This window comes from Panthera tigris, chromosome D1, assembly GCF_018350195.1.
Source record: "Panthera tigris isolate Pti1 chromosome D1, P.tigris_Pti1_mat1.1, whole genome shotgun sequence".
NCBI classification, from domain to species: domain Eukaryota; kingdom Metazoa; phylum Chordata; class Mammalia; order Carnivora; family Felidae; genus Panthera; species Panthera tigris.
The window spans coordinates 55,509,695-55,533,281 of record NC_056669.1 but is presented as its reverse complement, the minus strand read 5'-3'; the positions used below and the strand labels follow the sequence as shown (position 1 = coordinate 55,533,281).

The 23,587-nt window shown below is 56.1% G+C and overlaps 1 protein-coding gene across 1 annotated transcript; it reads right to left on the bottom strand.

Annotated features, from left to right (window-relative positions):
• Positions 1-6,199: 6,199 nt before the first annotated feature.
• On the bottom strand, positions 6,200-23,483 carry WNT11 (Wnt family member 11). The gene is made up of 5 exons (XM_042958415.1): positions 23,341-23,483; positions 15,912-16,147; positions 14,008-14,285; positions 10,965-11,257; positions 6,200-6,998 (listed from the first exon to the last, which is right to left on the bottom strand). Exons 1-5 carry the CDS (start codon positions 23,421-23,423, stop codon positions 6,824-6,826), a joined length of 1,065 nt encoding a protein of 354 aa, XP_042814349.1. The 5' UTR covers positions 23,424-23,483; the 3' UTR covers positions 6,200-6,823.
• Between the last annotated feature and the right edge of the window lie 104 nt (positions 23,484-23,587).

Below are 23,587 nucleotides of genomic sequence, written 5' to 3'. Positions count from 1 at the left end.
CAGAAATGGATTTTAGACCCAGCCTGGCCTTTGGCAACAGACAGGGAGTGATGGCAGCATTCTTGCCCCATCCCTGAGGATCCAGAACCCATCACTGTGACAATGGGGTCTCTGTGGGGAGAGGAGCCCTCAGGGACAGCAGGAGGGAAGGGCAGCAACTTCCAGGAGGAGAATAGCCCCCCAGACCAACACCTGAGGGACAGGAGAGCTGCCCAGGGGGATATTACTTGGAGCACCGCAGATAAGCCCCATCACAGACCTGCAGGGAGACCATCAGACAAGCGGCTGGTCCCCAGAAGCTGGCCTCGGGTCACCATCTGATGGTGGTTACCTATCCTTTTATCCGGCAATGTCCAGAATAATGTTAAGTCGAACCAGGGTCTTGCCTGCCAGCTCTACACCCCCTTGGGTGGGATGTGACTGGAAATGAGGCCAGCTCTTGGTGGAGGAGAAGGACAACGCAAACCCTAGAAAAACCACCATGACACTCCCATGTCAGGTGGAGGAAGACAAAGGGGTAGTTTTGGATTCTTTAGATTCTAGACGTGCTAGACTCTTAGCACCCTGGAGTCCAGGGCTCCCAGGACAGAGGATTGTTTCGGGGGGTATCCAGAATCTGAGAAAAGCTGCATGAGAATCTTGAGTCAGAAGGTGCCTTCAAAGGCACGGCACCTATCAAGTTGCTGTCCCAGCACCATCCAGACAGCCTTCTGCTCCACAGCCCCTCAAGGACGCCACACTTTTCTGGAAGCAAAGATGGTGGAGACATAAACACTGAGGTTTTAACTCCAGCTGTGCCCCTGTCCAGAAGCACTGAGGCCTGAGCCTCTTGAAACTCCGTCCTCCCTGCCAGCGCCGAGGCCACGGTTCACCCTTCTGCCAGCTGGGATGGGCTATCTGGGATGGTTGTGTGATCTGCTACCCCCACCCTACCCCGCCCCCTCCCCAAGCCCTGCAGCCCCCAGCAGGTGAGGCAATGGGGACCGAGGGGCCGATAAGGAGAATGTCTTCAGCAGCCATAGGCCTGGGGAGCCGAGCGGATATTGATTTGGTCTACGGGAGCAAAGGGACCTGTTAAATGTGCGTCTGTTAAATCGCTCTGCTTGAGGCCAGCCATCTCTGCGGGTGGGCGGGGGGCCTGGCTGGCAGGATGGCCGGACCAGCCTGTGGCTACTAAGCACCATGGTGAGGGTGGTCTTAGACACCCTGGTTCTAATGTACCAGCCCAGGGCCCAAGGCAGCCTGGTGCCCACAGGCCCCTGAGCTCCTGCCACACCCCGCTTCTTGGCATCCTCCCAGCAAACCCCGCTGCCACGCTTTTGCTCATGCAGACCCCTCCCCTTTGCCTCTTTCTCCATCTCTTGAAATCCTACTCAGCGTTCCAGACCTAGTGCACTTTCCAGAAGTACAGATGGCGCTTCCTCCGTGAAGTCTTCCAGATTTTCTTTCCTTCTTTTTTTTTTAATATTTATTTATTTTGGGGAGAACACAGCAGGGGAGGAGCAGAGAGAAGGGTCAGAGGATCCGAAACGGGCTCCGCGCTGACAGGCTGACAGCACAGAGCCCGATGTGGGACTAGAACTCACGAACTGTGAGATCACGACCCAAGCCAAAGTCAGACGCTCAACCGACTGAGCCACCCAGGCGCCCCATAGATTTTCTACTCCTTATCCCTGACACATTGAGAGAAGTGGGTTTTCCCTCCCTAGATCCCCAAAGCCTCCAGACAGGCTCGGCCTGTCTTCTGACTATGGTCACCTTGGCTACACTAAGAGTGGGTTCACTCAAGGGAGACACGTGTGCTTTATCCCCTCACCCCGCCCCCCACAGGTGCAGCTTGGGAGTCCAGGCACCCACGTGATGATGGTGAGCTCCTCAGCTGGGGAGGACAGTGTAGCAAAACGTTGGCCGAGCTCCAGCTTGATGGCCATGGATGGGGGCACCTGGGCACCTGCACTTGGACTGCAATCCCCAGTTCCTGTGACAGATGTCAGGGACTGCTCAGTCTTGAATTGTTCCCTCTCCCTCCTGTGTGACGTCCTCTCCAGCCCCTCCGGTTCATGGTCAACTACCCATTCAGCTGGAGGCCACCTCCAACCCTCAGATGCCCATCACAGACTTGGAGCCAGGGAGTCTGGGGCTTGAATGCCCACTCTGCCCCTTATAGCTCTAAACCCTGGGCCAGCTGCTTCTCTCTCTGGGCCTCAGTTTCCTCATCAGAGATACCGGGCTCTACCCCTCAGAGTCGTGAGAACAGAATAGTGACAACCATTGGAGAGACCAGAGAGGGTCAGTGGCTGCCTGAAGTCACACTGCAAGAGAGTGGAAAACATTCTGGGGTTCTGGCCTCCCAGCCCCAAACTCCCTCTACCCCATCCAGCCTCCCTTGGTCAGGGTCCCAGGTCCTAGGGCCTGCATCCTGCTGGAGGCCTGGTCTGTATAACCTGGCAGCTGGTATCCCTGACCTGAGGAACAACAGACCATCAGCCTGCTCAGGGCTGGGCCCAGGCCCCCCCTTGGCTGTTTCTCTGGCCTGACCTGGCCTCCCCAGGGGCCCTTATCTGTCCATTCTCTCCTTTCCCACCAACCTAATCTCTCCCTCTTTTCAGGAGTTCCTGTTTCCTCTCTGCCGCCTTCTTGTCTCCCTCCTCAGGCCCTGTCTCTCCCATGTCTCTAGCCAGCCTCCCACACTCGGTCCAGAAGCCTCCTTGGAGCAGCTGGTCCTGTTCCTGTCGTGCCTGGGAAGCTGCCATCTCTCTGGGGCTTTCAGAGCCTCACGGAGCCTAGTCTGGGACTGCTCTCCTCTTAGGAAGGAGAGAGGTAGAGGGACAGCGATCCTGCTGGTGACAAGCACTCGGGCACCCACTGGTCAGCACCCGGGCCTTTTCAATTTTCAGGGTTGGCTACCGGTCCAGGGGCCTCTACAGTGCTTCCAATGGAGTGGTTTGCCATCTTGGTCCAAGGTACCAAGATTCTATGGTTCTAAATCTCTGAACGCAAAGAGAGCTCTGAGGTTCTGGGATTCACGGTGGAGCTCCCTCCCCTGCCCCCGTCTCACCTGAGTGGGGGCTCATCCTCACTGCGTGCTTAGAACCCGGACCTGGCCGAGGTGCGGGGGAGCAGCCCAGGGACCAGCTCTCCACCCACTCCTGGTTGCCCAGCCTGTGACCGGCCGGAGAGGTACAGGGCTTCACCACAGGCCTGGGCACTGGCCAGTGGCAGGTGCAGAAGGCCCACTGAGTCAGGGGCCCAGCTGCGTCTCCTGTCCTGAGCTGGGAATAGTTTTCTGCCTTTTCTGCTGTGCCTGGCTGGAGTGAGGACTCGTGAGAAGGGGCCAGGGTCTGGGGTCAGACACATCTGAGCCCGCAGCCCCACGTCGCCGTGGACTTAGGAGGAGATCTGGGGTGAGCTGCCTCCCTTTCAGAGCTTCAGCTTCCTTGCCTGCCAGATGGAGACAACCATGCCCGTCTGGGGCTTGCCGTGAACATGACTTGGGACAGTGTGCTTGGAATAGCACACAGTAAGAGCACAGTAAGCAGTAGCATTTAGGTTATTATGATCACCCTTCCTGAGACCCACTCTGGGCCCTTGGTCTGGTCTCTTCATTCGCTTGTCCTGGTTAAGGTCCAAAGAACACCCCCAAATCCAACATTTCTGAGGCATGAACCCAGCCCCAGGTGTGCCACCCCCAAATTCCAGGGCCTCACAGGTGCACTGAGCTGGTCCCAGGTCATGAGGAGGCCCCAGATGAGTGGGGGAGGCAGGCACAGACACCACGCAGACCTGTACAACAACTCGGCTCAATGCAATGTTGCAGAGGAGCACAATGGCCGTGGGAACCCGGAGGAGCCCCAGGCTGAGGGTGGTCAGGGAAGGAAGGCTCCCTGGAGGAAAGGACCAGTCAGCTGGGCCCTGGAGGAAGATTGGCCAGTGGCTGGGCACAGTGAGCATGAGCGTGATGGCTGCTTCAAAGGTTCAGAGGGTTGCAGGGAGCCTGAGGAGGGAGAGATCGCTTCCACCCAGGGCATTATGGATGGCTTGGTGGAGATGGCCAGGACAGCTGAGCAGGATTCCAACAGGGAAAGTTACATTCCAGGCCTGTAAAGAACAGCAGATACCCAGACGCAGGCCCAGCAGTCAGGTTTCTGCATCTGTGCATGGATGAGTGGTCTGCTTGTGGCTGGAGCACAGGGGATGCCTGGGCAGTCTCAGGAAAGGTGGCTGGGAGCATGACCTGTGACCTGGGGGAGGGGCCTTGTATGCCAGGCCCAGGAACTGGGGATTGGTTTTCCGGGCCCATAAGGAGGAGCCGATGAAGGCTGCGGAGCAGGGGCAGCCCTGGGCCTGGAAGAGAGCACACTCCAGGGGCACATTCGATGGAGGCTGTTTTCTGCAGAGATGTGAGCAAGAGCCTCGCCCCCCGGGATGCCCTGCAACTCTACCACCAACCTTATCAGCTCTGTGACCACAGGAAAGGCCCTTCCCATCTCGGAATTTCCTCGTCTGTAAAACAGAGTGAGAGACCAGTATCTTGAGGTTCCTTCCAGACCGTGAATCTGTGACTCTGGCCGCCCCGCCACAAGCTCGCAGGCAGGGACTTGGAGGGTGGCCACACAGCCGTCTCTTTTCCCCACCCTGTGATCGGTCCAGCCTCTGGCATGGCATCCCACCCCCACCCCTGCTGCGCTTCCCCAAATCCTTCTGGGGCTCCCAGGACCTGCTGTGCCCCAGCCCCTCCAGGTAGGGCCTTAGCTAGCTGTGGGTAGCGGAGAGCCTTCCTTCCTGGCATTCATGCCTCCTCTCACATACACAGAAGTTCAGGTTATAACATTCTCTTCCATCTTTGGACTTGAGTGGTTACCCCAGGGCCAGAGCACATGTGATTACTAATTGCTTCTGTGTGGGGGGCCTTCTGGGGGCCAGGCACCAAGGATAGCCTCTACTTGCTCACCAGCACCACCCACGTGCCAGGAAAGGAAGCCGAAGCTCAGAGGGGGCAGAGCTGGCCACACTAAGAACCACCCCCCCCCCCCCATCTCCCTGGCTGCTACTCCCCAGCCCCTTTGCCTCTTCCCCCCTTCCTCTCCCTGACCTCCAAAGCAGAGGTGCCCCAGGCTCAGGTCTTGGTCCGCTTTGCTTTTTTATTTATTTTTTTTAATTTTTTTTTTCAACGTTTTTTATTTATTTTTGGGACAGAGAGAGACAGAGCATGAACGGGGGAGGGGCAGAGAGAGAGGAAGACACAGAATCAGAAACAGGCTCCAAGCCATCAGCCCAGAGCCCGACGCGGGGCTTGAACTCACAGACCGCGAGATCGTGACCTGGCTGAAGTCGGACGCTTAACCGACTGCGCCACCCAGGCGCCCCCGCTTTGCTTTTTTAGTGTGCCCCTTAGTGATGCTGCCTCTCCCCACCGGTTCTACCTGGGACTGAATGGACCTCACAGTCTCCCAGTGGCCCAGTCTGAGCCCCAGCCCTCTCTTTTCATCCCATCTCAGGGCTTCCAGGTACCCCCCGCCAAAGGCTCGAATCCTTCTCAATCCTCCTGGTCCCACGCCCCACAGCCACAGAGAGAAAAAAATCCCGATGGCTCCATCTTTGACACAGAACAGGAATCCAGCTGCTTCTCACCATATCCACTGCAGCCAGCCTGGCCCAGGCGGAGGCTGGAGAGTGGGAAGGGGCCGGGGGGCGTACTTTCCCAACCACCAACCTTAAGGTCCACCACTCTCGGTTTACAAATGGGGAAACTGAGGCCCAGGGAGGGGAAAAGCCTCCCCCGCAGTCACACAGAACACCCACCAGGGCCGGCCGGAGCCTGGGTCTGTCACCACCTCCCTGAGGTCTGCGTCCCCAGCTCCCCGGGGGGGTAGGTTTTCTCTTGAAGCGAGCTTAGCAGGTCTGACGACACAGCCAGGCTATGCGCGCCTGCATGTGTGTCCCAGAGGAACAAAGAATCTGCCAGCTGGGTTTATGTTTCAAGACGTCTGTCCTCGCCCTTGACCAAGAGATCTTACAGGGCGATCGGGGCCAGAGCCGGGGGCTCGGGACATCAATCGGGAAGCCGCCTTGCCTGGAAATCCGAGAGTTCACCCCGCCAGCCCCAGGACCTTCTGAGTTCCCTTGTGGAGGTTACAAACCGCAGGGGCAGTCTGGGGTTCTCTCACCGTTTATTCCATATAGCTGTTTAAAAAGCTTATTTAAAATATAGATCATTATATATATTTATTTATATATATATATAAAATATATAAAGAGGAATTGAGGCGAGCCACCCCAAAGAAAAAGCTGTTTTATAAATATTTCTGTAGCTCCCACATCCCAGAGGAAGAAAACAAAACAAAACAAAACAAAACAAAACAAAAAACATTTACAACCCAAGCTAGTGGTTCCATGTGGTATGCCCAGCAGGCTCAGACCCTGGGGTGGGCCGGGGGTCGTTGCAAGGGCTGGGCCTGCAGACATTCTGAGGAGGGCAGGCAGACCTCCCTTCCCGGGAGGCTGGTGTCTCCGGCTGCGAAAGGTCAAGTCCATGCCAGTCCTGCCCAACTCATACCCCTGGCTTCTTAGACGAGTCTGGAAGGCAGCAAGTGGGCACTCCCAGGCTCTGGCTGCCAGGTTATTTTTAATCTTGTCGGTTTCCTTTGATGTCCTGGCCCTCCTTCCAGAGCGGCTGGGCCTTCTGTTTCTGGCGGTTTCCAAGGGGAGGCAAAGCACAAGCCGCCTCCCATGCCTGGCATCTGGAATTCCCAAGAAAAACTCCACGGGGTGTCTCCGGGCCCCTGGCTGGGCCTCCACAAGTCCCCACGGGGTGGGCAGGGCCTCACTTGCAGACATAGCGCTCCACGGTGCGCTCGCACTTACGGCAGGTGACGTAGCAGCACCAATGGTATTTGCAGTGGCACCGCTCGACCACGCGGTCCGTGTAGGGGTTGTAGCCACGTCCGCAGCACATGAGGTCACAGCTGTCACTGCCGTGGGATGTCTTGTTGCACTGCCTGCGGTGGGGAGGAAAGGGACAGCGGGTGAGCGCATGCTCCCAACCGGGCACCCGCAGGTTCCCCCTACTCCGCGGCTGCGTCCCTCTTGGAAGGTGTCTTGATCTTTGGGGAATTTTAGGTAATCAGCTTCCCTAAGAGTACTTCTCGCTTCTCCTCATATTTCTAATAGGCATTTATCAAAACGAGAAATGATGGGCATGTTTGTTTTCTTAGGGGTGTCTTTTTTTTTTTTTTCTATTTCTTCTAAATACTTGAAGGAGCCTCAAACCGCTCTGATAATCCTGTCTTCATATTTGATCTTTAATTATATTGTCCCAAATGTCAAGAACATTTTCACATTTAAGAATCCCAAAGTAAGTTCTGGAAAAGACTAAATGGCACTGGATGCGAGGCAAAGTGAATATGTGGCACACTGTTCATCTAGAGACAGGGTCTGCCAACCACTGGCCCTGCGTGCCAGTCAGCAACCCCCCCCGCTCCCCCCCCCCCCCACCGTATTTTATCTTCCAGGAGGCATGCGGGGTCCCTGGTCAGTGGAATTATTATACCCATTTTACAGATGGTGATGGGCTTAGCAAAGAGCAGAGCCCGTTCAAGGTCTCACAGGAATCTGTGGGGTCCTGAAACCAAATCTCTCACATGCTCCGCCTACCCTAAGGGCAGAGAATCCATAGGATTCCAGGGGCTGCATTTCTTTCTGAATCCCATTCCTGTGGGAGAAGACAGTGAAGGCCCCTATGGGACCCCAATATCTAACTGCAGTTTGGCAGATCCTCTAGGTGGGCTCAGGCTAGCAGGGATGTTTTATGGCACGCAGCTGGGTCCCCACAGCCATGCAGACCCAGGAATCCTAGAATGTCCAGCATGGGCAAGTTCTAGAGCTGACCAAATCCAACCCTTGTATTTCCTGATGGGGAAACTGAGCCATGGAATGGAGAGGGAGCGTGCCCAGAGTCACACAGTGTGAGCATGGGGACTGTAAGAGTTTGGGAAGGCTTCCTGGAGGAGGAGGGGTCATCTAGGCCGTTTCACAGAAGACCAGCAGAAATCTAAGATGGGGAGGAGGGAAAGGGAGTTGGGGGCAAAGAAAACAAACAGCCTGGGCAAAGGCGAAGGACCTGATCTAACCTAAGACGTGAGAACAGATGGAAGGGGTAGGAAGGCCAGGGAGGAGGCTAGGCAGCAGCTGAGAAAGAGAGGCCAAGACCTGTGCTGGGAAGGGGCCATGAGGTGGGAAGGAGGGAGCGCCTGAAGGGAGAGTCAGGAAGTGACAGTGACCCGCATATGGGAGCTACAAGCAGTTCTGGGAAGGAAGAAACAGCAGGAAGAACACAATGCCCCAGAGCCAGACAGACCACGGTTCAAACCCCATCTCTGCCACTCACTGGCTGGGTGACTTAGGGCAAGCCACTTAACAAAGGTGACTTTGTTTAGTTATCAACACCATGAATGGCCCTCAGCCTTATCCTGGAGGCCTCTGGACAAAGGGTAGTAGGAAGAAGGAAGAGTTTCATTTTTACTTCTAGATCCCTGACATGCAATGTTTGAAACCTGGTCTCTAACCCTAGAATCAGTTGAGGTATGCAGTGATGCCTGAGAGAGGGGGTGGGGGTGAGTGGGGCTTGGAGAAAGATCCAGGGGCCCAGGGCAGGTTTTATTAGCGCAGGGGCTGCTGGGAAAGACATGACAAGAGGGCCAGGGTTTGGAATACTGACTGCCAATGAGGTCTCAGTTCACCAAGCTGGCCTTGAGGAGGGCTGCAGAGCATTGTCCCCAGCTAGGGGGCCAGCCTCTAGAGAGGTGCCACCCATGCACCTCTTTTTACAGTAACAAAGCTCATTTACCTCCACCCCTTGCACTCCTGAATCCCCTAACCTAGTAAAACTCACGTTCCCCCTCCTCCAGGAAGCCTTCCTTGATGTCCAGGCTGGGTCAGGGCACCTCTGGACTTCTCTCATCCTTGGGCTTTTCTCTGTTACAATCTGACCACTTGTCTCTCACCCTTCTGTGTGCCTGCCAGAGCCTCATGTAATAAATAGATGGGAAAAGCGTCTGTGGTTGTAAGCTACTGAGATATTGGAGCTGTTTGTTACTGCAGAAAAAGCTGACTGATACAGATGTCCACAATAGCCCATCCTCAGAGGAATGGCGGAAAGCTGAGAGTGGCAGGAAACCTGGTGGCAAGCATGGGGAGGCATTCTGAGAAAGCCAGGGAGGCAGCTGGTGCTGCGGGATGGGGCCTCCTCATCAGTCGCTGTAGGGCAAGCCCGAGGGGCAGAGTGGGGGCCCTGGGAAAGCGGAGCCCTGACAGCCTGGGGGGTGGGGATGGGAGATTGCCATTAGTGAGCCCTTCCCATGGGACTGACGCTGTCTAGCAGAGGAGGAGCTGTTCAGTAAGTGTGACAGGAGATTGTCGGCCACCCTCTGAGGGCTGTGGAACCCTATGCATTGTACAGAGGATGAGACTGAGCCTCAGATGAGTGAAGAGATCTGCTCAAGGTCCTGCAGGTAGGAAGCCACGGCAACTGGGTGGGAACTGTCCCACACACACACACACACACACACACACACACACACAGATCCAGGGAGACCCTCTATTTGCTCTGGCCTTTCCCCAGCCTCTCTGGGCTCTAGAATCCTTTGCCCCATCCTCACCACCCCCCAACCCCATCCTCACCCCACCCACCCTGGCTGCCTCAGACCAGACTCTCGCTCCTTCCTGTCTCCCTGGCCTGACCCGGTTCCATCTTCACTCCACCCGACCCCCTCAATCTGGTCTCCAGATGGAAGCCGAGGCCTCCTCACAGAGCCTGCTGTCCTAGCCTGTGACGATGGAGCCCCCCAAACCAGCCCCCCTCTCCTGGAGACAGGAACGTGGGCTGCGGAGGAAGCAGATGCTGGCCGGGCACCAACTATGTGCCAGACACGTTCTCAGACACCCTCACTCTGGTTCAATATTCTTTTAACCCCGCAGAACACTAGTTTTGTGGAATGCTATTAGGGGCTCCTTAATAAAAAAGTTCCACAGCAAACACCTCTGGGAAACGTTGGCTTAGGCAGATTCTTTACTGTGGGATTCCTCCGAGCCTTTAAAATGTTCTCGTGCCTTGCAAGTCGCCAAAGAGAATTTCCCAATCATATTTGATTGCAGAACTGTTTCTATTACACCATTTCAGGACTAACTGCCCCCAGAAGGTCTCTGGGAAATGCTGCTGCCCTGAATCCTCAGCAGCCCCCGCCTGGCACACAGTAGGTCTGCAATCACCCCTGGGCCCCTTTCTTTCTCCTGTCCTAAGCCGGCTTCAGCAGCAGTGATGGGACCAGATGTAGGGACCCCAGCTCCAGCTGTTAAACTGGGGATCGGCTGGGGAGAGAGCTGGGGCCTGGGAGGTGGGTGCGTGCATGGCAGGGGAACGCGGGAGCATTGTGTCCACAGAATGCAGGCACGCTTTGCGCTCCTGCTGCCCTTCTGAAAAGCAGTTGCCCCGGCCCTGTCTCGGCTCTGTGCAGACTGCCTGTGTGGCTGTGGGCTGGCTGCTGCCCCCTTGTGCCTCAGTTCCTTATTTGTCCAATGACCAGGTGACATGACATTTACCCTTCATTTATTCAGTTGACAAACGCTGAGGACCTGTCTTACGTGGGACAGCTTCTTTCTCAGCCAGCCTCCCAGTGTGGTCATCGTCTCTCCCCATCTCCCCCACCAGGCGGAAGGAGGGAGCTCCCACCAGCCTCCACTCCCCAGGGGCCCCTGCCCGGGCAAGGTACACAACAGCCACTCCCAGGAGCTCTGCTGCGGGCCCCTTGGACCCCAGGACCCCTCCTCAGCATTCCTGGGGCCACCTCCCTCGGCTGGGCAGGGACTCCACTCCCCCAAATGCCAGCTGAGCCCAGACTGTGTGCCTTGGGGTGGGGCATGTGCAGCCTAGCTGACCCTTTCCTGCCAGGGTGACAGCAGGCCCTTACCTGTCTTGCGTCCCATGGGAGCCCACCTTCTCGTTCTTCATGCAGAAGTCGGGCGAGCTCTGCAGATAGACAAGCTCCGAGTCCTTCACAGGCCTGATATCCAGGTCCTTGGGCACCAGGTGCTTGCGGGTGCCCATGGGTCGGTGCACCACCTTGGTGGCCGACAGGTAGCGGGTCTTGAGGTCAGAGGCCACATCCCGAAGCTCCTGCAGCCCCTTCCAGCAGGTGCGGATGGAGCAGGAGCCAGATACCCCGTGGCACTTACACTTCATTTCCAGAGAGGCGCGCAGAGCCTGCAGACAGGGGAGGGCGTCGGGCTGGGCGGCCAGAGCCCGCTGCCTGGCCTGTCCGGGGACCCTGCCCCCACCCCTCCGCATGCTGGGTGCTCTCAGGGAGTCATCGTCTGCTCTAGGCCTCAAGTGAGGGAGCTTTTGGCTCTAAAGCTGGGAGATGTCCTAGATTCTCAGCTCCTCCTCCAACGTGGGGGGCAGCGGGGAGGGACAGGAAGGGAGTGGCATTTGCAGGGACAGCAGATGCCAAGAGCTCTAACATATAACATGGCTTAATCACCACAGCAGTCCTTCACAGGAGGTATTATTATTTTCCCCACTTTAAACAGAGGAAACAAAGGCTCAGAGAGGCCAAACCCCAAGCTCAAGGTTGCACAGCTAGAAAATCTGAGAGCTGGGATTGGAACTCAGGTCTGAGGGCAGTTGCAAAAGCCATGCCTTTTAATTGCTCCATGCTTTTCTCTTGCACAAAACTGGGATTCCCTAAATGCTTGCTGGGGAAAAAAAGGGAGAAAAGAGAAGGAAGGAAGGGCAAGGGAAGGAAGGGAGGGGGACAGTAAGAAGAGGCAGGAAGTAAGTACATGGGGTGGGGAGGCACATTCCCTGGCCTGGCTGGCCTTTCCCCTCTGCTGCCTGGTGACCCTCAGCAAGCCCTCCACTGTTCAGCCCTTCTATCTTATATGTGCAGAGCTCGCGCATAATCGCTACCTTCCAGGGAGGTTGCAAGGATGCAAAGAGAGGACGCATATGAAAGGGTTTTGTGAACTAACAAAAGTCAAATCAACACTGGTTTGAAAAATCAGTCTAATGCCTGTGGTGGAGGGGGGAGGTCTGGGCTCTGGGGCTCAGGGAACTCTAGCCCTGGCTAAAGAAGTGACTCTGTCCCATCATCCTCTTGTCCCATCAGCTTCCTCATGTGTACCCGAGGGGCATGAGTTCGATAGATGTCTTCTGCAGGCAGTTCAGTTTTGCGTTCTATTCCCTGCTCCTTTGCACACGGGACTTGGATCCCTGTGCCCGGGCCTGCCCTCCTGCCTGCCCTATACAGAGCTGCAAGGCTTATGGGTCCCCTGGGCCTACCCCTGCCTTCAAATGATGGGGAAACTGAGGCGCAGAGCAGGCAGAGACTTGCCCCAAATCATTCAGTGAGTTAGTGTGGGAGCTGGTCAAGGTCCCAGGGCTCCATCTCCTTCATCAGTGCCAGGTAGTGAAGAATTGAGGGAGTCCACTGGGTCTAAAATCTGGACTTGGCCCAGCAAAGCCTGTGAAGAGCACAGGAATGAGATGAACCCAAATGCAGGGCATGTTCAACCTCCCAAGGGCATCGAGGCGCTTTTGAGTCATAAAGGAGAGGTAAGGTATGTTTAGTGCCTCAGCTTTGATGGGTGGGAAGGGGCCCAGAGTTTCCTGGTGCCCGCTGTGTGCCAGACACACAAGCCCTGTGGCCGGGAGAGGGCACTGGGTCCTTTTGCAGATGGTCCCAGGGAAACCAGCTCCTTGGCAACAGGGCCCCAGGGGCAGGCCCGATGTGCCCCGGCAGCTGAGTATCCTGTCCTGACTGCACCGGGGGACCAGATGGCTGTGCTCCTGGATACACGAAGCTCAGGCCAGGCAGGGAGTAGGACTGAGGCTGAGTTCCCAAGGATGGGGGCAGGCCCGCAGGGTTGGGAGACAGGAGCCTGGGTCCCCGGCCAGGCTCTGCTATGGACCCATAGTGTCTCTTGGCCTCAGTTTCCCCAACTGTCCAAACATGGCCTGGACATCCCAGAATCCTTCTATAAGGGAGACCAATGAGAGAGGAAGGTGAGGACGTGGAAACCTCCGGACTTGGAGTCCACAGACCTGGGCTCCATCGCACCCTGTGTCCTTAGCCAAGCCACCTAAGCTCTCTCTGCCTCACTGGCTGCCTCTGTGCAATGGGCCTGACGGGGCTGCAGGGAGGAGGCCATGAGATGCCATCTGCACCCGACTCTCCACCCTTCAGGCACCCAGCTCCCCGTGTGTAAGGGGGTAGCCGCACCTCCCCACAGGGGAGACTACGGGAGAGAAAACGCCCCAAGCACCACCTCAATGCCTGGCACGCAGTTTGGTATAAAGTTGTTTTTTTCATTTTCAAAAAATAAAAAGGTCCATTCATTCACTTACGCATTCACCCCAACCTTCTGTGGAATGAGGTGAGGGATTAATGAAACACTGATCGTAACAAACGTTGAGGGGAAACTGAGTTTTGGACCTGGGCGGGAGTCCCTGTTAGAGCCAAGGAGACTACCCCTTAGGCTAAGGTTCTTGCCCCATGGCCCTCCCCATGCCTCCTCCCATACCCAGCCTCTGCTCAGGACCCCACAGGAGGAGCCTGAGGAACACAGCTGATGGGGACTGAAGAGCACCGACCCAGCCCATTTTATAGATAGAAACAACTGAGCCCGGAGAGGAAGTGACTTGCCCAACGTCACACAGCTAGTCTAGTGCCAGAGCCAAGATGGGAACTCAGAGCTCCTGACTCCTAGCTCAGTGTCCCTTCTGCTCCACTAATATTCTCAACTCAAACCCTGGTGGACCCCCTAGAGGAGGAGGAGCCAGGCAAGCCCCAAGCGGCTGGAGAGGGGAGAGAGAGCCGGGGGAGGTCGGGAGCACTCAACGTGGGTGGATCGGGCCCGTCCCCCCCCCCCCCTCCATCAGGGCACACAGGGTGGCCCTTTCCTGGCCACCTGGCATAGGCATAACCATCTGGGGTGGGTGGGGTGGGTGGTTACCTGTCTCCCCACTTCACTGTTGTGTAGACGCATCAGTTTATTGGCTTGGGATCCTGTTTTTTTCACCTTCATAGGAGCATCGGAAAACTTGGCCCCCATGAGGAGCCCGTAGCTGAGGTTGTCCGCACATCCTCCCCAGCGGTTCCCGGGCCCGGGTGGCTCACCTGGGACAGGGCCGCAGGAGCAGCCGGGCAGGTCGCCGGAGGTGCAGGCCCGGGCGATGGCGTGGCTGATGGCGGCCGCCGACAGCGCATACACGAAGGCTGACTCCCGGGTCCCTGTGGGGAGGTGCTGGGTCAGCTCGGGGCGGTGGGGGGGGGGGGGGGGCGGGCCGGGGGACAGGGCACAGGACCCCACCCAGGCCTGAGGGCCTCCTCCTGGGCCCCTGCCTGCCTCTGTGGGGCCAGCCGGGCACAGAGGCTGCCACCAGATGGAGGACAGCACCAGGGACATTAATCTGTCGCCAGTCCATTCTCCCACACATACACCAGCTGATTTGTGCACTCATCACAAACTCACCCTCATTCCCAGAGGCCGGCAAAGCCCACACACCCACAGCCACCCTTGCTCCCACACACTCACCATTCCGGATCTCCCCCTACATCCCTGCACTCAGTGTTAGGGGCTACTCCTCAAAGAACTCACAACTCGAGGGGCAGACAAGTGTGCAAAGAGCCTGCTGTAGGTTGAAATGTGTCCCCCTAAAAGATATAGTCAAGTCCTGGCCCCTGGTACCTGTGAACATGACCTGATTTAGAAACACGGCCTTTGCAGGTGTAATGGAACTCAGATGAGGTCATACTGGGTCAGGGTGGGCCCTAATCCAATGACTGGCGTCCTTATAGGAAGGGGGGAGTTCTGGATACAGAGACACAGAGGCAGGAATTAAAGTGATGTATCTCCAGGCCAAGGAACACTGAGGCTGGGGACAGTCACCGAAAGCTAAGAAGAGGCAAGAAAGAATCCTCTCCGGGGCTGTCAGAGGGAGCACAGCCCTGCTGGTATCTTGGTTTCAGTCTTCCAGCCTCCAGAACTCTGGGACAATACAGTTTTGTTGTCTGAAGCCCTGTTTGTGGGACCTTGTCACAGCATCCTGGGAAAACTAATATGGAGCCCAATGTGCCTCTGCTGTAGGGGGTCCTAGCTTCAGGTCCACGCAAGTCACCTCCCCTTCTCAAGCCTGAGTTTCCTTAACTGTAGAATGGAAATGATAATACCTCCCTCACAGGATTGCTCTAGAGTTCCCATAATTCGGGAAGGAAGGAAGCTTTGTCAAGTGCTATACAATCCTTAGCTGTTGCCACGCGGGAGGAGAGATTAGATCCATTGGGGCACTTTTGGCCATCAAAAGGCTCTTGACTGTACATAGGACCCCCAAGTCCACCCCGCAAGCCACCTGCTCCAGAAAGTGGGGTTCCTATATCATTCTGTGCATCTCACAGCATCCTCAGTCTAGAATTACCTCGGTCTAGAATTACCTTATGGCACACCTGTCTGCCCGGTGGTGGCTTTCCTGTCTTGTCACATACGCCCCTCCCAAGAGCCTCCTCGGCCTCGTTCATCCTTCCCTTTATGCATTAGGTACACAGGCATTTGTGCTACCATTTCAGGCTCCCCTGCAACTCGTATATTCACTCATTATATGTTTATTCATTCATCAGTTCATGCCCGGATACCGGTATCTACGATTAATTCATCCACCCGTCCATCCACGTCTGTTTTCTTCTGTGCATCCATCCATCACCCACCTCTTCACTCATCCACCCATCACACAGCCATCAACATCCACCCATCCGTCCATGAATTCACCCACCTATCTAAACACACATATATTGATGCCTGAATTCATCCTTCCCCACCTGCACGCATTCTGTAGGCCCTAGCAGCCCCCGCCGGCCCCCTACCTCTCTCCAGGTCAAGCAGGTAGTTGGGGGCAAGCTCGATGGAGGAGCAGTTCCAGCGCATGTCCGCGAAGGCCCTGCGGCAGGCCTTCATGACCTCGCGGGCGGCGTGCACGATGGTGTGCATGAGCTCCAGGTTACTGCGGCACAGCTGCACCTGCGCAGATACCAACCCCTCCAGCTGCTTGCAGTGCTGCGTCTGGTTCAGCGCGAGGGCCGCCGGGGTCTTGGACAGCGCCCTGCACACCACCGAAGGGCAACAACCAAGAGAAGGAAAGACAGAGCGTGAGGGGCCACGTTGCCTACACCTGCCCTACTGCTCCCAGCCCTTGCGCAATGAATGGGTTCAGGTGCCTTTGCTGGAAGGAGTTTGGAAACTAAGAGGCAAAGACCTGGCCCCAGCAGAGCAATGGCTCCCCCTTCCGTTCCCTGTGACCTTGGGCACATCGCTGTCCCTCTCTGGGCCAGGGCCTCATTCATAATGCAGGATCATGACCTCCATCCTACCTACACTTTACTATAATTATATTAACAATAAACAGTTTCACAGCCCACAAAGCGTGCACACCCACGGCTTTATTTAGCTCTCACACGGCTGTGAATTATTACTCTTTATTTAACATTCATTCAACCCTGAACACCAAATGGGCCAGACATTGTGCTAAATGCTAGATTATTACAATCAGTATCATTATAATACACACTATTAATTGAGCGCTTACTAGATGCACATTATGAGTTAGGAGCTTACCATACATTGCTTCATTTAATTATTAAACTACTTATTAGGCTGTAAAATTCCACACACATGCTTGGGATTTATTAAAGGATAAAACAGCCACTCAGTTTTGCAATAAATGGGACTAAGTCATTCACTTGCTGTGTGCCCTTCGATAAATCACTGTCCCTTTCTGGGCTTCAGTGTCCGTACCTATAAAGTGTATTTCCCAGAACGTGTTCCAGTGAGACACTGAAAGAAGGGATCCATGGTTAAGCACATTTGGGGAACATGATCTACTATGTTTCCCTTTGGAGAGTAATTAATGCACATTTGCATTTTAAAGGCCCTGAGAAGTCCCAAGCAACACAACAGGCTTGGTTTTGTTTAACTCTGGAGTCCTTGCTGAGCACAAAGCCCTTTGTTTGAGAGGCACTGACCTCATCCATGCTTTGGGAAATGCTGGCCTGGGGGTCCCTTTGAACCTGGTGATGTTATAGGACTGAAGAGCTTCCCAGATCCTGGTTCTAGGCACTGGGACTGCAAGGCTCTAGGACCGGGGTCCTGGATCCACATTTGTCCCCAGGCCTTCTCCGAGGAGCAGGCTGCATCAGGCAGCACCTCCTCTGAGCGCAGGGTAGAGGGACCCCAACAGCCTTAAAGGGTTCTGCATAGACTTATCCCCTGCCCCAGAGCCAGCTGGCCCTCAGCAATCCAGCAGAGACCCTGGAGGAGCCGGGGACAAGGATGGGCCAATCTGCAGCCACAGTGCTGTGGGCCCTGCTTGCTGCGAGCCCCACGGTCTTCACCCAGGGTCAGGGCTGAGACCTGGTGAGGCCGAGATCCAGAACCCCTGCCCCGACATCCTAAGGGAGGTAGCACCTTGCTAAAGAACAGCACATGCCAGGGTAGACTCCTGGATGTGTCATTCCCTTTGTGACCTTGAACAAGTCTCTTGGCCTCTCCTAGCCCAGCAACCTCTCAGCATTACCTGGGGGAGTAACTCTGTGACCCTCATGTGTTCCGCCCAGGGCCGACACAGCTGGTCAGTGCCCAGTAAGGAAAGTTACTACAATCACATCCTTGGTGGTCTTTTCCTTCCTGTACCCACTTAGTCACAGCCAAGGGCTGCCTCAAACCTGGTCCCCTAAGCCCTCTCCAGCCTCTTGTCCTCGTCCCCGGCGTGCCCTAATATCTGGCCATACCAGACTCCTGGCTTCTCTAACAGGGACGGCCCTGTTACCATGTGTTTGCCCAGGCTTTTCCTGATGCCAGGAATGCCTTTCCCCCTTGCTCTTGTACCTAAATGAATAAATGAACTTGATCTACTTGTGGAAGAAATATTTACTAAGCACCAGCTCTTTCTGGACTCATTTGATAATGAACATGACACAGATCCTTTCCTCAAGGAGCCCCTAGTCTAATGGCTACACAGGCCTTTCAACAGTAATAAGGCAATGACCCAAATGTTCCAGCTCATGGGCTGGCCTAGGGAAGAGCCCAGGCTTAGGGCACAGCTGTGTGACATAGGTAAGTTACCCAACCTCTCTGGGCCTCATGGTCCTCATCTGCTATAAGAAAATGATAATTTTTTTTTAAATGTTTATTTATTTTGAGAGAGAGAGAGCGAGAAAGAGGGAGTGAGCCAGCAGGGGAGGGGCAGAGAGAAAGGGAGAGAGAATCCCAAGCAGGCTCCGTGTTGTCAGTGCAGAGCTCAAGGCAGGGCTCGATCCCACAAACTGTGAGATCATGGCCTGAGCCAAAATCAAGAGTCGGTTGCCTAACCGACTGAGCCCCCAAAATGACAATTTCTACATTAAAAGGTGATGGCAAGACTTCTGTATCATAACATACGTAAAACATCTTGAACATCCATAAGCGGGATGGCCTCTGCTTATTGCCAGGTGAATCTTGGACCAAAGAGGGTCAGAGGGGTTCTAGCTCCAGCACTGCCCTCTATCTGCTGTATAATCTCGGGCAAATTGCTGTACCTCTCTGAGAATCACCTACAAAATGGGAAGTCCTAGAGGTCTTGGAGGGCCCAAGAGAGAAAATAGGTGCTACATTAAGTCCTAATAAGTTAGTTTGTTCCCCCCTGCCTCTCACTTCACCATGTCCCACCCCTCCTACAACTCCAAAGTACAGAAGTCTTCCCAGAGGCCTGGGAAGCCGACCCAGGACAAGTGGGCATGCCCTGATGTGATGTCTGCAGTCTGGGTGGCACAAGCCAGCCCTCAGATCGATTGTGGGTATCTCAGACAGTCTTGCCTCACTGTTACCCCTGGTCCGTCCCTGTCCTCCCAACTGTGAGCAGAGAAATGTCTGGCATGTCTGGGTGCAGATCTCAGGCCTGTTTGCTTGAGCTAAAGCGAGCCATCTGGTCCTCCCTGGCCCTCTGAGCCACTGAGGCCTGTCTATGCCAGGTCACCTCAGGGAACCTCGGGGCAGAATCCTCATAGCCCATACTGGGTGAGGTGTGGCCACACAGAGGCGGACGTCATCCACACAGCCTGTTTCTTGGTTGGTCCAGCCCCTCCACCTGTGCCTAGCAAACACTGGGCACACACTACCCCATGTAGGCACAGCACTCCCCACTCGGCAGAATCTCTCGCCCCATCCACTTCTCACAGCACCCCGAGGGGGCAGCCTGGGGGATGACACCCCCCACACACACTTTGTACAGAGGAGGACACAGGCACAGCTCTGGTACCCGGATGCTCGGTCTCCTCCCGACACCATCTTCCCGCAGACCTGGCCTCTCCTTCCCGGGTCTCCTCTCTGTCAGGCTGGGGGCTGTCAACACTCAGCCTGTCCTGAGCCCACTCTGCCCTTCTCCTTGCCCAGATTTCTTCCTTCCCCTCTGAGCCAGTTTGCGGTTTCACAACAGGAAGGATTATATGATGTATGCAAGAAAATACCCCGCACGGTACGAGGTATGCAGTGGGCACTCAAGCAGTGTGGCTGTGTTCTGGGTCTTTTCCCTGGGTTCCTGCTCCAGCCAAGAAGTGGACAATGTAGGCCCAGCCTTTCCCTGGGGAGCTCAGCTCTGACAGTTCCTGAGCAACCCTATGCTGTGGCTGAGGGAGGGGAGCTCTGTGCCCCTGCTGCCCGAGGACCTGGGCCACTCAGGGTGTCAGTCTGTCCAGTTCTGGAGTCAATAAGCCTCCGCCTCCCCAGCCGGCGGTGAGAGGAGGTACTACAAGGGACAGCCCAGTGAGGACGCTCCCAGATGAGGCCCAGACTGCCAAGGAGGGCAGAGGACAGATAGGAAGAGGTCTGGAGATCCTTGGTGGGCCAGGGGCGGCTGGAGAGAGTGATGTGCACAGAGCGGCCAGCCGCAGCGTGCAGGCCGGGAGACCAGGAGGCAGGAGGCAGCGGATTCCACTCCTGAGGAGGGCAATGCGGTCATCTGGTAATTAGTGGTAATGACCGTTTCTAACTAAGTCCCCCTCAGGGAGGTAATCAAGGATTATGGTGGGAGGCGGGGGAGTTGCCCGTCTGGACATCTCCTCCGGCTTGCCTCGCTGCAGCAGACCCCTAATTGAAAACATTTTGGTATATCTGGGGATGAGGATATGGGGGGAGAGGGTGGAAGAGAGGACAGGAGGGAACAGAGTTCACAAGCAAGGCCTGTGCCAAGGTGCCACTGCAGTGGCCGAGGTCTCTCCCATCTGGGAGTCGAGGGTCCTCCTGGGAGTGGTTGGGGGGGGCAGAGACCTGGGTTTCAGCTCCAGCTCAGTTGCTGCACCCAACCTTGGGTAAGTCACTGGCCCTTGCTGGGCCCCCGTATCCTCATCTCATTGTGCAAGTGGGGACACGGAGGCCCAGAGATGGGCAGGGCTTGCCCAGACATGTCCACAGCCAATCAGGCAGAGCCAAGCTAGAACCCAGGCCTCCCAGATCCCAGGACACCTCTCATTCCCATTTTTGAGATGAGGAAACTGAGACTCAGAGAGGCCGAAGCGATTGATATGCCTGAGGCGTGGCTCGAGGCTAGCGAACTGGCAAGGCTCAGGCTGAGTCCCAGGTCCCCAACAGGTGGACATTTTGGGCCACCGAGCCACATCGGGTTACAGTTCTTAGGTCAGAGACCCCTTTCATCTTCGGTCCCCTTTCCAAAGCCCAGGGTACCAGGACCCCCAGGGACAACCCCAGGACAGCTGAGTCTCCTGCGTGAGTCACCCCACAGTACACTTCCCTATTCCCAACTGTCCTGGGGCTCCCTGAGACCAAGAAGCCACAGAGCCAGACAGCCTCACTCCACATCCTGCCTCTGCTGCTGTGACACCCTGTGAGTTAGAGACCCCGTGCCTCCATTTCTTTTTCTGTTTAATGGGGGTGATAGCAGAACCCACCTCCTATGGTTCATTGTTTCAAATGAACAATATCCATAAAGCACTTAGAACAGTGCTTGGCCACACACACACACACACACACACACACACACACACACACTGCTTAACCTCCACTCCTGCCTCCCCCTGTATCTTCAGCTCCAGCAAGAGTTTAACCACTAACTAGGGGTTTGGCTGAATGGAGCTCATCTGCCCAGGGTTCTGGTCCCACAGCCACCATTAACTAGCTGCGTGATCTTGGGCCAGTTACTGAACCTCTCTGTACCTTAGATTCCTCATTTGTAAAATGGTAGCGATAAGAATACCACCTATTTCGTGGGAGTATTCTCAAAATTAAGTGACTAAAGCTCCTGGAACAGAGACGGGATTTACTAGTAGGCTCCAATAATTCTTGGTTTCTCTGTTTCCCCACATGCACCGTCCTGCCTCTCTGCTTTTGTCCCTGCTCTTTCCTCCTGCCTAGATGCTTGCTCTGCACTCCATCCTTGGCCATCAAAATCCTACCTATCCTTTGAAGCCCAGCCCAAAGCCACCTTCCTTAGATGGGCCTAACCGCTCCTCCCCTGGGCCCCCACACTCCCTTTCCCAGGACACAGCCCGAAGTCCACTTTGTATTTGTACATGTCCATTTCCCCCAAGAGGCTAGGAGCTCCCGTAAGGCAGACACCCAGTTGTATCCATTTTCGTGGCAGCCGGGGCTGTGCAGTGGGAACGGCATGGATGTTGGGCTTAGCCAGCCATCTATTCCAGGCCCCACGTGGCCACCTGCCAGCGTGGGGGCTTGTGCAAGTCACACATTGTCAGGGCCTCAGCATTCCCACTGTGATGCAGGAATGCCAGCCGTGTCCCCCACAACGCTCCAGAGGCAAGCCTGGTTCTTGGCTTCTGCCGCTCCTAGTGTTCTTTGGCAAATCCTTCCATGCCCCGGACCTCAGCTGCCCTATCTGTAAAATGGTGTGGCAGGTGAGGAGGGTGGGGACTCTCTGATCAGAGGGTCCCGCCAACTGGCGCCGTGCCAGGTACTGGCAGTAGAAGGTGGCTGACGCCTCACACAACTAATCAGAAGCAGCAGCGAAGAGCCGCTAAGCCTACGCTTCTCCTTGCCAACAAGAGATGCCAGAAGATGGGGTTACCCTCCTGGATCACCAATTAATCGATAACTCAGCCCCGGGGCGGGGGGGCGGCAGCGCCAGTGACCTCAGGACTGTTTGCTGGCGGCCCAGCCACTATCGCCCTGTCTTGCAGCTAATCCACGAAACTTCCCCATAGCCCCTCCCCAGCCCCCATAATCTGTCCCTGCCTCTCTTATCTGCATGGCTCGCTCCCCACCCCCGTCTCCAGACCTGTCCTGCCCTGGATGTCCGCACCACGCAGGGAGTCCCTCCACCCAAAGTGCCCTCCTCCCCACCGCCCTCACCCACCAAACTCCCAGAAACTCCTCAAGCCAGACCCAGGCTCACCACTGCCGAAAAATCATCCCAGGGTCCCAAGTATGTGCCCCCCACCAGGTGGTCTCCCCTCCTCTGGGTCCCCACAACACCACCTTGGTCACTCCTAGGGCACTTGGAGTTATTTACGGCCTGGGCTTATCTCTTCCAGCCCAGAGGGCAGCTCCTCCAGGAAGGGGCTGGGTTTTACTCCTCTCCACCCCCCCCCCCACCCCCACCCTGCACCGCCCACAGCTCTGCACAGAGCAGGCACTCCCTTCTACTGGATGGAAGAGAGCCTCCCTCTCCCACCCACCCAGCCATTAATAATTTCTATCTAAAGGAATACCCTTCACATGTGCAGAGCATCTGACAGTTTACAAAGTTCTTTCATGAGCCGCTTCTCATCTGATCTGAGTGAGGTAGAGGCTCTCCCCCTCCTTCTACAGAGGACACTGAGGCTCCCAGAAGTTGAGTGACACTTCCCCCAAGGTCACCCAGGTGGAGGGGTCAGTACTGTTTGAGAATCTTCAGCGAGGGTCAGGAGACTAACAAGGAAACACGATATTGAACAGGCCCCCGTGCGGGCCACAGACCCTCTTGACTCGGGCCCTTGACCACGCTTTTTCCATCTGCCCCTGTGGAGGCCTTGCACAACCCTCAGCTGCACAGGACAAGGCAATTCTGTCGTTCTCCACGCCCTGTCTCGCTCCTGCCTCATAACCCTCCGGGAGGTAAGGACAATATTTTACAGAGTAGAAAAAGGAGGCTTAAGAAGAGTGACTTGCCCACGACCCCCAAACCAACTTCGGCTCCCGGGTCTTGGGCACGCTCACCCGATCCCCGGCGGGGGGGGGGGGCGCTGAACGTTAGCCGCCACCCCCAGCGCCGGTCCCAGAGCCCGGCTGCATAGACGCGGGGTCCCTACTTACAGCCATTTGATGCCGTAGCACACGCCGGTCTGGAGCGCCAGGGCGAAGAGCAGCGCCTCGCAGACTCGCGGCCGCGCCCTCATGGTCGCGCGGCACGCGCGCTCGGGGGTCGCACCCTCGAGGAGCTGCACCGAAGTCCCGCCGCGGGCACGGCCACCGCCGATCTTCCAGCGAGCACGCCGCCTGCAGTCGGGGAGAGCGGAGGCGGCGGGTTAAGGCGGAGCGCAGGGCGGGGGCTGCGGGTGGG